The sequence below is a fragment of the Nelumbo lutea genome, chromosome 1, assembly GCF_056320005.1.
Source record: "Nelumbo lutea isolate HS-2025 chromosome 1, American lotus-T2T, whole genome shotgun sequence".
Taxonomy (NCBI): Eukaryota; Viridiplantae; Streptophyta; class Magnoliopsida; order Proteales; family Nelumbonaceae; genus Nelumbo; species Nelumbo lutea.
Genome location: NC_142684.1, coordinates 201452736 through 201466078, shown reverse-complemented (window position 1 = coordinate 201466078; position 13343 = coordinate 201452736). Strand labels below are relative to the sequence as shown.

The 13343-nt window shown below is 35.6% G+C and overlaps 2 protein-coding genes across 2 annotated transcripts in view; one reads left to right on the top strand and one right to left on the bottom strand.

The window, feature by feature from the left end:
- Nucleotides 1-4220, top strand: part of OWL1 (DNAJ heat shock N-terminal domain-containing protein) — a 72048-nt gene extending 67828 nt beyond the window's left edge. The window contains exons 12-13 of the mRNA XM_088962271.1: nucleotides 3725-3832; nucleotides 3909-4220. Of these exons, the coding sequence (XP_088818397.1) occupies nucleotides 3725-3832; nucleotides 3909-3965 (165 nt within the window). The 3' untranslated portion in view covers nucleotides 3966-4220. The remainder of the gene's footprint in view (nucleotides 1-3724; nucleotides 3833-3908) is intronic.
- A 1412-nt stretch (nucleotides 4221-5632) lies between these two features.
- The window catches only part of PRMT7 (protein arginine methyltransferase 7), a 79959-nt gene continuing 72248 nt past the window's right edge, over nucleotides 5633-13343 (bottom strand). The window contains exons 13-14 of the mRNA XM_088962270.1: nucleotides 6277-6373; nucleotides 5633-5932 (exon numbers count right to left, since the gene is read on the bottom strand). Of these exons, the coding sequence (XP_088818396.1) occupies nucleotides 5775-5932; nucleotides 6277-6373 (255 nt within the window). The 3' untranslated portion in view covers nucleotides 5633-5774. The remainder of the gene's footprint in view (nucleotides 5933-6276; nucleotides 6374-13343) is intronic.

The following is a 13343-nucleotide window of genomic DNA, read 5'->3' as shown; positions in this document are numbered from 1 at the left end:
TTAGGGGATTTGTAGAGAAGTAGAAGGGCTGCATTTTCTCATATTTCATTTATTCTTAGTAAATTGGTCTGTTTTTTAATGGTAACAACATAATTTTGCTTTGGGTAACTTATCCCTTATAATTTCTAACATGGGTATAGTTACCTAAAACCTCTCTCTCTGATTGGCCCTCATTTTGACAGCCCATCAGATGGGTAATTTACTCAATGATTTAAAAGACGTATCATAGGGCACCTTTTAGGGTATGTGCCTTGCCTAGGTCCCGGGCGTAGCACTTTCAAAAGGCGTGTGCCTGGTGCACCTCATATTTGCTAATATTGTTCATTCTTTCATCCTAATAAAAGATTTTTTTAAATGGCAATTAAAATTAGAAAATCATTTTTATAGGGATTAAGAATTTAAGGCCCTAATATGGACTTGTTTGGGCTTGGTACAAGAGTGGCTCGTAAAATCCGGAATGCGTAATGTTTAACATGACATTAGCTATTTGAAGTAATGCAATTGGGGAAAAATAAAGAGATTGAGAGTTTTACATGCTTTAATATGTTATGCTTGATTTTTTTTTTTCATTTTAAATATGTTTTACATGTTATGTTTATGTATTTTAATTTGAGATAATAGCTTTTATTTTAAAATTTAAGTTTATGTTTTTAATTAACTTTATGTTTAACATTTTTAATTTCTTTTGGCATTTTTGAATTTTTTTAGTTTTTTTTTTGCCATTTTGCACCTTGCCTCGGGCACAAAATGCCTCTTGCTCTGTTTTTGCACCTTGCACTTTAAAACAGTGAGTTTTCTGATCTAGGAACCCACCTATATTGAGGTCCAATCTCCTATGACAGATCACTTATTTCCCTTAACATGTCTGTTTTTCCATGAACCCATTCTGTTTTTGTTCCAAGAAACAATTGTTGTACAGTCTCCTTTGATTTGGTATTGATGTTAAGTGATTTAGCCAGTCTGTAATCATGCAGCAATGGCCATAATTCTGCTATTTTAGTGAATGGGTCTTCAACAAAACTTTTCCTAGCATCTAGGGATTTGTGCCAAGGAGATGCACTTTCCTCTGTTGTTCAGAGTGTTCTAGAAGCAAGAAGTGCAACTTCTCTTCTTTTATTTTTCTAAATTTTTGATAAGGTAAGCAATCAGAAACTAATTAATTAAAATAACAAAAAGTAATTGCAAGAACACTACTTCAAGTGGAAAGAGATGGAAAATGGAAGGGCCTACAGACATCAAAGGATCAAAAATCAATGTCACTATGAACACTTGGTTGTTTCAAGCCAGTTATCACTGTGGCAACTTTTCTCTCTCTCTCTCTCTCTCTCACACACACACACACCCACACCCACACCTAAAAGTGAGGTGCCACATAAGGAAAAGTTTAAAAGAGAGGAATGAAAATAATGTGGAGATGCACTAGAGCAGGAGCAGTGATCCTATGGATAATGTAGGATGAGAGGAATGAGAGATTATTCAAGCACAAGGCTTGCTTAAGAAACCAAATATTTGAAGTGCTTTGATTCCTTTTGTACTGATTCCAAGGGTGGCAACCTTTTCCTCGTCTAACAATGCAGACCACTGGATATAAACATCATAGAACTGTATTTTGATGGATGCAGCAGGAATAATCTGGGTTCTTCGGGCATACAGGGATCTTTAAAGACCATAATGGGAATCATATGGCCTTATTCTTGGGACTTATGGCCATGGAAACTCTACAATGGTGGGTCTGATTGTAGTGTAGTTTGTCAAGGACTGGAATTGGAAAAACTACTCAACTATGGGAACTAAGAGGTTGAAGGGGATTCCAAAGTGGTGGCTTGCTAGCTCAAGGATGATGAGTTGGCACAATGGAATTGCAGGAAAAAAGCTTTTTTTTTGCCAATTTCATTATTTCAAATGACTATTATGATGTTAAACGTCTTTTATTCCTAATTCTATGAGCTGCCTTTATACTAAAGCCCCTTGGGGCAAACCCTGACAAGTCCATGTTAGGTATTAAATTCCTAGGCCCTACAAAAAATAGGTGGTTCTCAGAGCATAAAATAGAGCAAAATGTGCAAATTTTGGAAAGGCACACAGCTGGGCTGGAGCACAAGGTGCACCAAGCACATGCCTTTTGAATGTGCTACACCTCGGCCTAGGCGAGGCACATACCTCAAAATGTGCATTGCCTATGCGCTTAAGATTTATGTCATGAATAAACCATCTTTTGAGAAATTGTTTTGGAGTTTTGGGGAGGAAAGGGAGCTTTCATGAAGGAGAGTGATGGTAATTAAATATGGGTGGAAGATGTATCATGGAGTTTCATTATCTCTTTTTTTTTTTTTTTTTTGATCAATAACACTTTCATTAATTCATAAGTAGAAAATTTACAAGTGGAAGACAAACACACTTCTTCCGAGAGTCACAAAGAACTTCAAGAAAGGAAAAAAGAAAATACAAAGATACAAAGACACTAACTTTACAGCTTAGCCCAAAACAAAGAATCCCTTTCTGCCCCTTGTTTTGCTAACCCGTCAGCTAGGGAATTAGCTGATCTTTTAATCCAACATGTCTTAACTTCCATCTCCCGCACCAGCCATTTGAATTTCCTCTTCTCATTATTATACTTCCATAAATCATTTTGATCTTTAGTCAGCCACCCTATCGCCACCTCTGAATCCCCTTCAATTATAAGTTTCTTGATGTTCAATTCCTTAGCTTTCTGGACTCCTTCCATAACTGCACATATCTCAGCTCCAAGGGAGTCGCCCACTCCAATTGGGCCTGAGAACATAGCAGAGATGACCCCATTTTCATCCCTAAAAACACCCCCGATCCCCGATTGTCTTGGGTTTCCCCTACTACATTCATCGAAGTTTAATTTCAACCCGATTGTCCCGGGTTTCCCCTACTACATCCATCAAAGTTTCATTCTCTCTTTTCTGTTTTCTCAAAATCTTTGGTTGGGAATGAACGATGTGAGGTTTACAAGCTATGTTACATAAATTGATGATTCCATGTGTTGACTTGTAATTTTTTAAGGTATCACACCGAGTCGATGTTTTGAAACTATTGTAAGGCCAGGTTGTTTGGTATTCAGCATTTAGAAGAGTGCTTTTGGATAGACTTGGAGAAATGTGTTGATCTGTTAAGTAGATTAGAAGTATGAATATCAACCCTTTATCACGTGATGCTAGGTGGCTGAATTTAGTGGATTGTAGGCTTACTGTGAAGTCTTCTTTTGATTCAACAATCAGAAGAGCTAGCAACAATCAGAACTTTGCAAACTATGTTCTTCTTTGCCTACTCTTATATGTGAGCACTTAGGTTCCTTTAAATGAGTTATTTTTTCTGATCCTATCCTTTCTATTTTTCCCACAAATCCATCTCAACATTCACTTTTGTGAAATTCATTTTTTTGGACATGTTTCATGACTGCCTAATGCTCTACTCCATACAACATTGCTGGACTTATTAATGTTTTATACAAATTTTCTTTTAGCGAGTGATATTCTCCAATCACATAATAGTCTGGAAATACCCTCCATTTTGCCCCCTCCTGTTCTAACACTGTAGGCTACTTCCAATTCATTATCTCCTTTGTTGTGTATTGTCAAACCAAGGTAATGGAAGATGTCTCGTTGAAATCTCTTGGGCTCCAAATCTACGTTTATTCTGATGTCTGTTACTGTTTATTTTAAATTCACATTGCATATCTGACGGTATAATTTTGCAGCTTCATAAAGGTGTAAAGAAGTCAGGCATTATGGGCTTCTGTGATCCCTGTCCTGGAGAACCCAAAAAGTTGTATGTCGAGTACACTTGCAGTGGCAAGCGATACGAGGTATTAATTTTTCTCATTGGTCGTGCTATTGCTGAACCTTTGGTGGGTTTATCTCATTTTGGTAATTTTAATGCAGGTGGTAGTGGATGACTATGGGGAATTGATGATACCACAGGAAGCACATGGAATCTAAAAGTAATTCGCCATTTTGAATTTGAACCCCAATCGGGCCCACCTCTGGCAATTTCACATGCCTTGAAATGTTACCAAAGTACTTTTGTAGCCACCATTTCATCGAGCTAGTCACAGTTAATTTATCTCCATATTCTTAGTGTAATCTGAGAATTCTTCATACTGATGATGTAATTGATGACAATAATATTAGAAAAGAAAGAAAATCCCATTCCTTTTTAGTGAGATTATAAAATAAAATCCCATATTTGCTTCACTTTTTGTTTAAACCAACAACTATTGGTGTGTACACATTGATCTTTTGAAGAGACCAAATTGATGGTGTTAATACGTGGACAGATTGGATCAAATCGTATCAGATGGGCCTAGATCCATGATTTTGTAGGATTCGAATTAGACTTGTATTATATTAGGAAATTACGTTAAATCAAGTAAACATTCTTGCATGGAATGCATTAAGAAAACGAGGACGCGTCCATTCTTCCAACTGCTGTGTTTCAATTGAACTGTTCAAATCGTCACCCAGTCATGACTCAAGTCCGATTCTCTTAAAATTGGGAGATGATTAAAATCATTTGATTTTTTTTTGGGAAAGAAAAATCGTTTGATTCAGGTCAACCCAATCACTAGGTCACAGGTTAAACATTAAATGTAGGGGTGCAAATGGATCAGATCATAATCCAATTGGAGATCTGATCCTATTTGGTCGAATTTGGGTCACCCATCCGATTCAGCATATGTTGGACATTTATTTATATAAATGATATATAAATATATATGTTATTTATTTATTTATATTATATTTTTTAGAAATTTGTTATATTATTTATTTTTATAAAAATTATGTATATGATGAATAATTTATTAATTTTTAAAGTTAGTATATTTTATTTTATTTTTGAATAATTTATTAATTTTTAAAGAAAACAAGTCAAACTCCTTGAGTTGGTTATTGATAGATATGGTTTTACATCAGTGTGATCCAATGAGCATGTATTGAATTTTCAAGCCTACTGGCCAACATAGCGGATGCTCACGGCTTATTAATTATTGCACTCCTATTGGATCATCACTCCCATATAAATGAGTTCATGGGCCGGGTAGCCCAACTGCCCGACAACTTAGGCTGGCCCAGCCCATTCTTGGTCTGGATTGGACAAGATTTTAAACATGTGGGCTCAGGCTGACTCAAGCACAAAATACTAGGTCCAACTTTTTTTCAGGATGGACTTCGGCTGTCAAAAAAAAAACGCAACTCAAGCCTGAGCCTGACGTGAAATGTTTTATATAATAAAAATATATAATACATAATACATACTTTTTTTAGGCTATTTAATATAACTGAAGTGGCTTTATATGGGAGCCAAGCTCAGGAATCAGAATAAAGATCTAAGCCCAATAGTGGGGCCAGGCTCTGGGCTGAATATATCCTGTTATAGAGGCAAAGCCCAGCCCGGACTAGACCATGAACAAGTCTCCCATAATCAAATTTACAATAATGCCACTCAACGCATCCCAATTCCCACCAAGCATAGGTAGATTAAACTTGTGTTATGACTGACAATATGGCGTGCAGAAAATTCAGTTTTGCTTTAGGCTCGGTGGTGGAATTTTTTCAGTCATTGCATATTTTTAGCTCTATCTCCATCCCTTTTATTCTGAAGACAGTTTCTTCACACCTAAATATCTTTATTCTGAAGACAGTTTTTCAGTAAAGGGAAACTTAAAAAAAAAACAAAAAGGAAAGAAAAGAAGTAAAAGCTTGTGCAACAGGAACTGTCTAAATATTTTATCCCTTCATATCCTTTAGTTACAAAAAATCATGTCTTATAATAAGTTCACCATCTGATGGATTAAATGATGCTTCAATTTCAGTGAAAGAACAATCACCAGTACCAGAAGATCCATGGTTGCCAACTGCTACAGGCTTGCTCAGGAGTTTTACTCCTTGTTTCCAATATCTATGTTCTGAAACAAAGATTCCATGGTAATAAAGAATGAGAATATATATAGTTCTAAGTTTCACACTGGTAAAAAGCACAAATGCACAACTTTCAGGGCCCGTTTGGTTAACAGGAATAGGGGTTTGGAATTGGAATGGCTCATTCCAATTCCAATTGTTTGGTTGGGTGGAATTGGACTTATTCCAATTCCAATTCCATTCCTGTCTCAACCAAACAGACTATGGGAATAGACCATTCTGATTCCGGTTCTGATTCCAAGGGATTTTGATTTCGATACTGACCGCTATTGACCACAAAAGCAGTTATACCAGGTTCTCTAACATAGTTTAACATTGAAACACAACTTACTTGGTCCTGTTGACAGCACAATAGAGTGGTCAACATCGAGTATCCAATCAATCCAAAGTACAAATCCATGGCAAATACCTGCCTCAGTAAACCCAACCTGCATCAGGAAGAACAGAGCTGTAATTTTACTGGCATGTGCATGCATGTTTAAAGAATATACAATGTTCCTTTTTTGCTAGAGAATTAACTACCTCTAATGATATCTGGCAGAACTTAAATGGTTCAAGACAAAAACCCATAATTTTTCGCTTCTTGTGTTTTGATGGGTTCATCATCATCATCATCATCATCATCATCATCTAAGCCTTATTCTTACCATAAGGGATCAACTTCATGTATCCTGTTTTGCCATTCCATTCCGTTTAATGCAGTACCTGTCGTTAAATTACGAGTGCTTAAATCAATTTTTTACTTCAACCCATGTACCTTTTAGTCTGCCCCTAGCCTTTCTAGCCCCTCCAGCTTGCAACAGATCACTTCTTACAGGAGCTGTTGATGGTCTTCCATGAACCTGACTGAACCATCTTATAAGTCTACTTTCCCTCATTTTATCACCTATTGGAGCTACTCTTATCATGAACCTTGTTCCTCCAAACGACTTTATTTCTAACCCTATCATTTTTAGTTTTTCCAACCATCCAAGCATACGCATTCTTGCTACATTCATTTTTTGGACATGTTACTTGACTCCCCAACACTTTGCTCCACACAGCATAGCCGGCCGTAAACAATTTATAGAATTTTCCACACAAACTTTAGATCAACCTTCGATTTTGCCATCCTTCTAATTATATGGGTGATATCCTCCTCAATCTCTCCCTTGTTATGAACTATCAAACCTAGGCAAGGCCGCATTGAGTTATCTCTTGGTCTCCAATGACAATTTCTAGCAAATATTGGATAGGTAACATTATCTTCCCATCCAAATGTCCCAAAAAGTTTGAAAGAAGATGAGTTTCTATAGTATAGCTCCCTTTGCTTCAAAAGGTATTGCTAGAGGTGTAAAACGGGCTGTGCCAGCCTTGTGGTCCAGTGACCACTACAATGGCTATATGGCGATATAGAGGGGTTAAATTCCAAAAATACCCCCCTAGCTATAAACAACTACTTTAGGGAGGTATGTGTATTCTGCCAAAGGGGGTGCACAAAATGACTTAAATGCTCCCCAACGACTATAAACCACTAGTTTTTTTTTTTTTTAATAATTGAAAGATTATTTTGTTAATCAAAAGATAAGACTGTTACAAGCATGTCTAACGGAGGCACAAGGTGCATCCTCACTCTTAACAAGCTATCCTTGTTAAACCCTTGGCATCTCACATTCTAGTTTCTTATTAACCAATTGACTTTGTTTATAAGTTCTTCGAAACACCAAACAATCTGGTCTAGAGCCATCCAACCACCCAACAACCACCTTAGAGTCACCTTCAATTATTAAATTTTTCACACCTTAGAGTCACCTTCAATTAGTGGGTTAGTAGGATTTTTTATAAATTTAAATTTTAATATTTATTAAAATGGTCGGTTCCTCTAAACAACCTTTCACCTTGACATTACTGGCTTTGATGATTCTGAAGCCCAATAATAGTATATTACATTGGTGCTACCACTACTGAATAGAACCAAGATGAGGCAGGTCCTAGTGGTTTAGGTTCCTAGGCATGAAAGGAAAAAACTAGCAATTGTTAGGAACATTTTACACTTAAGGCTCGATTTGGAAGGAGTACAAATACAAATATGTACAGTGTAAATACATACAAAATAATATAAAATATAAGGTTTTACGCTCTACAAATTTGTATTTGTACTCTTTCCAAACTGAGCCTAAAGAACTATCGGGAAAGGGATTGAGAGCAGTTTGCATTAAATGCAAAAGTGAATTCAGTTATCAAAGTAGTAGTGGGACTAGGCATTTAAAAAGATATATGCTAAAACATATTCAACAAACTCAAAAGATGAATTAGACCAAACCCAATTTGCTTTTGGGTCTGGATCATTTTCTAATTTTCACTATTCAAAAGAGAAAATGAGACGAGCATTATCTAGGTATATAGTACTTGTTGAATAACCATTTATATTTGTTGAAGATACTAGATTTGAAAATTTTGTACAAACATCAATTAATCCTGCATGTAGAAAGGTTTATAGGAATACAACTAGATTAGATGTTATCAAAATTTTTGAAACATATAAACAAAATATAATTTCTAATTTGACAAATCTTTCTTGTAAAATTGCTCTTACTTTAGATGTTTGGTCTTCTAGGTATAATATTAGTTATATTTTCGTAATTGTTCATTTTATTGATAAGATATGGGTTTTACATAAAAGAATTTTAAGTTTCACAAGATTAAAATGGCCACATACTATCCCAGCTATTGCAGCTAGTATTTAAAATACTATACGTAAATGTGGTATAGAAGATAAAGTTTTTTTTCAATAATGTTTGATAATGCTAGTAATAATGATTAGCTACAAGTATTTTAAAATCTTAATTAAAACCTCTTTTAGAAGGAAAATTATTTCATATTGGATGTGCTTGCCATATTTTAAATTTATCTGTACAAGGTTTAGAAATTATTTCACAACATGCTCAAAAATTAGAAATTGTATTTTATAGATATATCTTCAGGTATAAGAAAACAAGCTTTTAAAAATTTATTTCATCAGTATGGAAAAAGTCATAAATAAGTTTCATTAAATCTCCAACATAGGTGGAATTCCACCTATGCTATGTTAGAAAATAGCAATGTTTTAAAACGCGGGGGCGTGACGCGAGGTGTTCCACTACCTAGAGGCGTGAGGCGTAATTCAAAACGCAAGAGGCGTAAGCCTTCTTAAGAGGAGGGGGGGGGGTAGGAGAAGGATGAAGTGGAAGGAGGGATCTCATTTTTTTTTTAATAAAAATTTTTTATATTAAGAAGGATAAAGATGCATAACAGTAGTTTAAAGTGGAAGGGACAGGGGGCAAACCATTTTCTTTCCCCTTATCTTTTCTTCCCTTCCCTTTCCTTTTCTTTTCTTTCCTTTTCTCTTTTTTTCTTCTCTTTCTTTTCTTTTCCTTTCCTTTCCTTTCTTTTTTTTTCTTTTTTCTTTTTTTTCCTGTATTTTCATATCAGGTGTGCATGAGGCGCAAGAGGCGTACGCCTCCAGCACGCCTCATGAAAAAAGTGCAAGAGGCGCACACCAGGGCGTTTTGGGAGCGCCGCGCCTCCAGGCGTACGACTCCCAAGCCTTTTAAAACACTGGAAAATATATAGAGAAATATTAACAAACGTTTATAATGAAAGAATGCCAAATGATATGATAACTGATTCGATTGGGATATGGGAATTTGTATAAACATTTTTCTAGTATTTAATTAGTGAGAACATATATTTAATAACTTATAAACATAGAAATGAAGAATATTTTGAAAATATTGTTGAACAAATAGAAATTAAATTTAAAAAATATTGAGAACATATTATTTGATACGTATAATGTGTAAAATAGTTCAGTGCTACATTTTAAATAATAGTTCATTGCTACATGTTTTACGAAATGTAGTAGTGGTAGTAGTAGTAGTAGTAGTAGTAGTAGTAGTAATAATACCATATTAGGTAAAACTAAGATGTGGTCTTTAATAAATAGATGCATTGTTTCCATATTCTTCTTTTACTTCAGGTTCACCTTTCAATGAACTTAATTTTATTTGCAAAATATTTTTTTTTAAGTTTCCTCACGTTTGAGGAAATAGATAATTTTGATATTTTAGCTTGGTGGAAAGAAAATAGTTATCTTGTGCTTTCTGCCATGGCACATGGTATACTACATCCTCCGGTGTCCACAGTAGCATCAAAATCTTATTTTAGTGTAGAAAACAAAGTATTGGATGAGAGAAGCTAGATGACAAATGAAACATTGGAGATGTGCATTTGTCTAAAAGATTGGTTAGACGCAAGATAGGCTACAAGATAAAGGAGGACATGCAGGGCGCCAACTAGTTGGTTGGTAAGGCCTCCTATTGCTTGTAGTGAAGGCTTGTGATCGACTTCCTCCTGCACTAAGGTTGGGGGGTATGGACTACCCCCATTGTATAGCCCCATGGAGCAACAGAAAAAAGGGGATAAAGGAGGACATGACACATCATCCAATGTATCACCATATGAAGAAGAATGTGGAACTTGAAATTGAACAAAAATTTTGAGATTATCGTAAATTTTGAGATTTTTAATTTTATTTGTAACTTGTGAGTTATTTGTAAATTTTCAATTCCATTGTATTTTTTTTTCAATTTCATTTAATTATTTTATTGTATGAATTGATTATTAATACGGAATAGAATTTTATTAAAGTTGCAATCTTTTTCCTTTTTTTTTTGAGAAGGTAAAGTAAATTCATTAAAAAAGAGAACTAGAATACAACTACAATCATCCCAAGAAAGGCTGAAACAAATGCCTTTACAAACACGAGACTGAGTTCTCAATACATGAGATACATTCAAATGATTAAAAGCGGGATTTACAGCAATCCAGGAAGTAAACTTGCCAACTGCACATTGCACCATCTCTTCAGGACTCTTCTTTTTGTTACAAAATACTCTGTTGTTCCTCTCAGACCAAATGGTCCACAGAACAGCTGCCGGGATTGTCTTCCACACCACTTTTCCTCTTTCATTCAAGCATTTGATTTTCCAGCAACTAGAGAATTCTTTGACAGTTCTCGGCATGACCCAACTAAGTCCCATCGCCTTGAGAAAATGAGCCCATACCTTGGCTGCTACAAGACAGTGCAAACACAGATGATCAGTGGATTCAGGATGTGTTTCTCACAACCCACAGCAGATATCAGAAATCTGAACCCCTCTCCTCACTAGGTTCATTTTGGACAAGCATTTGTTAATGGCCATAGTCCAAACCAGAAAGTAAACTTCAGAAGGACTGACAGAGGTCCAAATCTGCTTATTTGGAAAGTTCTCAATATCTGAACTGCTTAACTTGCAAGCCAAAGAGTTAACTGAAAAGCACCCATTCTTATTCCATTTCCAACTCCACTCATCCTCTGAATTAATGTCTAATACCTGATTTTGAAGAATTGCCAGAAGCCTTACAACCTCTTCCAATTCCTAGTCAAACAAGTTCCTCCTAAACTGAGGGACCCAGGTCACTGCATTTTCTAATCTTCAATGGCCATTTGTGTGTAAAACTCAACTTTGGACCTATGTTTCTAGACTTGGCCTGTGCCAATCAGTACCTGTATTCCTAATGACTAATGAACAAGGTTTAATAAGGCAATACATTTTGGAACAGGCTCCCAAGGTGGTGGAGAGCATCCATGGTTGTTCCAAAAATGGTTGGGATGCAGGAGTATCTAGATGGGCTACTCTTGTAACACCTTGGAAGGCAATTCATGGCATCCTCCCCAAGTTCCTCCGCTTTGTAAGTTATGATGCTTGCTCTAGGACTCAAGTTTTTTTTTCTAGGAAGACACTTGAGTGGGAACTTTGCCCCTCAAGGACCTTTTCCCCTCTCCTTTCTCTATTTCCCTTTATAAAAAAGAGCATGTGTCTACCTTTCTTTTATCCCTGGTTACCCCTTTTGTCTACAAACTGGGACCTTGGCTTCCATAGAGGGTTGGGCATTCCCACTTAAAGAAGTCTGGTCTAGGCCTATTCCCTCAAAACTAGTTGTCTTTTGTTGGGAAGTATACTATGGTAAAATCAAAACGCTAGATAACTTATAGAAGAAAAGACCTTTTTTGTGTTTATCCCCTCACTGGTGTACTCCGTGCAAAGCGCAGAATGAGGACTGTTACCATTTATTGATTTTCTGTTCTGCTGCAGCTCTTTGGAATTGGGTATTTGATCTGTTTGGGTGCAGGTGGAACTTTCCAGCTAAGGTAACTTTGTTGTTTTCTCCTTCTACCTTTGTGTGGCCCATGAAAAGAAGGAGAATGATGTTAAAATGTAAAAGAGCAGCTCTCCTATGGACTATTTGGGAAGAAAGGAATGCCAGAATATTACAGGAGAAGGAAAGAGCCATTCTTGAGGTCAAGGACTGTACTTTGACAAGGGCAATTTTGTGGCTGAAATCCTTAAAACACTTCGAAAATTACTCCTTCGAAGTTATAAGGAGGAATTGGTCTGCAATTGTCTTTACTTCTACGAAGCCCAGAATTCAAGCAACTTGGACTCTGCCTATGGAGGGTTTTGTTAAGCTGAATTTTTATGGGAGTAGTCAGGGACTCAGGGCTGTGAGGGCTGAACTCCTAGCTGCAACATTCTTTCTCTTTTTCTTAGGACCAGTAGGAATAGGAGACTGTGAGGGCTGAACTCCTAGCTGCGGTATAGGGGATATAGATTGTATATCAACTTGGAGTCATGGTTTCAAATGTCGCTAATGTTGCCCGACATATGTCGATGTCGAGGCTCACCGACATGAAAATGGATGGTAATCTAAAAATTACATTATTTCGGTCGACATTTCCTATATTTCGGAAATGTCAACCAAATCGGCCCAAATAACCAAAAAAAAAGACAGTAAATCAAAATATAAAAAAGACAGTAATATTTCAAAAAAAATATTTATAAAAAAACTTAACAAAATATAAAAATAAAAGAATAAATTGATTACTTTATAATATAAAACATAAAACATTTTTCAAGTAATAAAATATTAACTAGTTAGTATTTTTTAAAATATTTATTAAAATCAGAACATGTTTATTAAATTTTATAATAAATTATATTCTACATTTAATATAAAATCAGAATAAATTTATTAAATTTGTAAAAACATCAAAATGCCTAATAAATCAGTAAATCATCATTTATTAATTTGTTATTGATCTTAGTTTCTTAGCTTTATATAATCATTCTTTACTAATTTGTTATTGATCAGTAAATCCACAATGTCTAATTTTTATAATATTTCTCCTCGACATTTGCAACATATGTCCTATATTTTTGTAAGCGACATTTCCATCGACATCAGCATCATCATTTTAAACCCTGTTTGGAATGCAGAACTTAATAATTGAAGGAGATTTCAATGTAATAGTAGGATGGTTGGCTGACCTGGGTACTG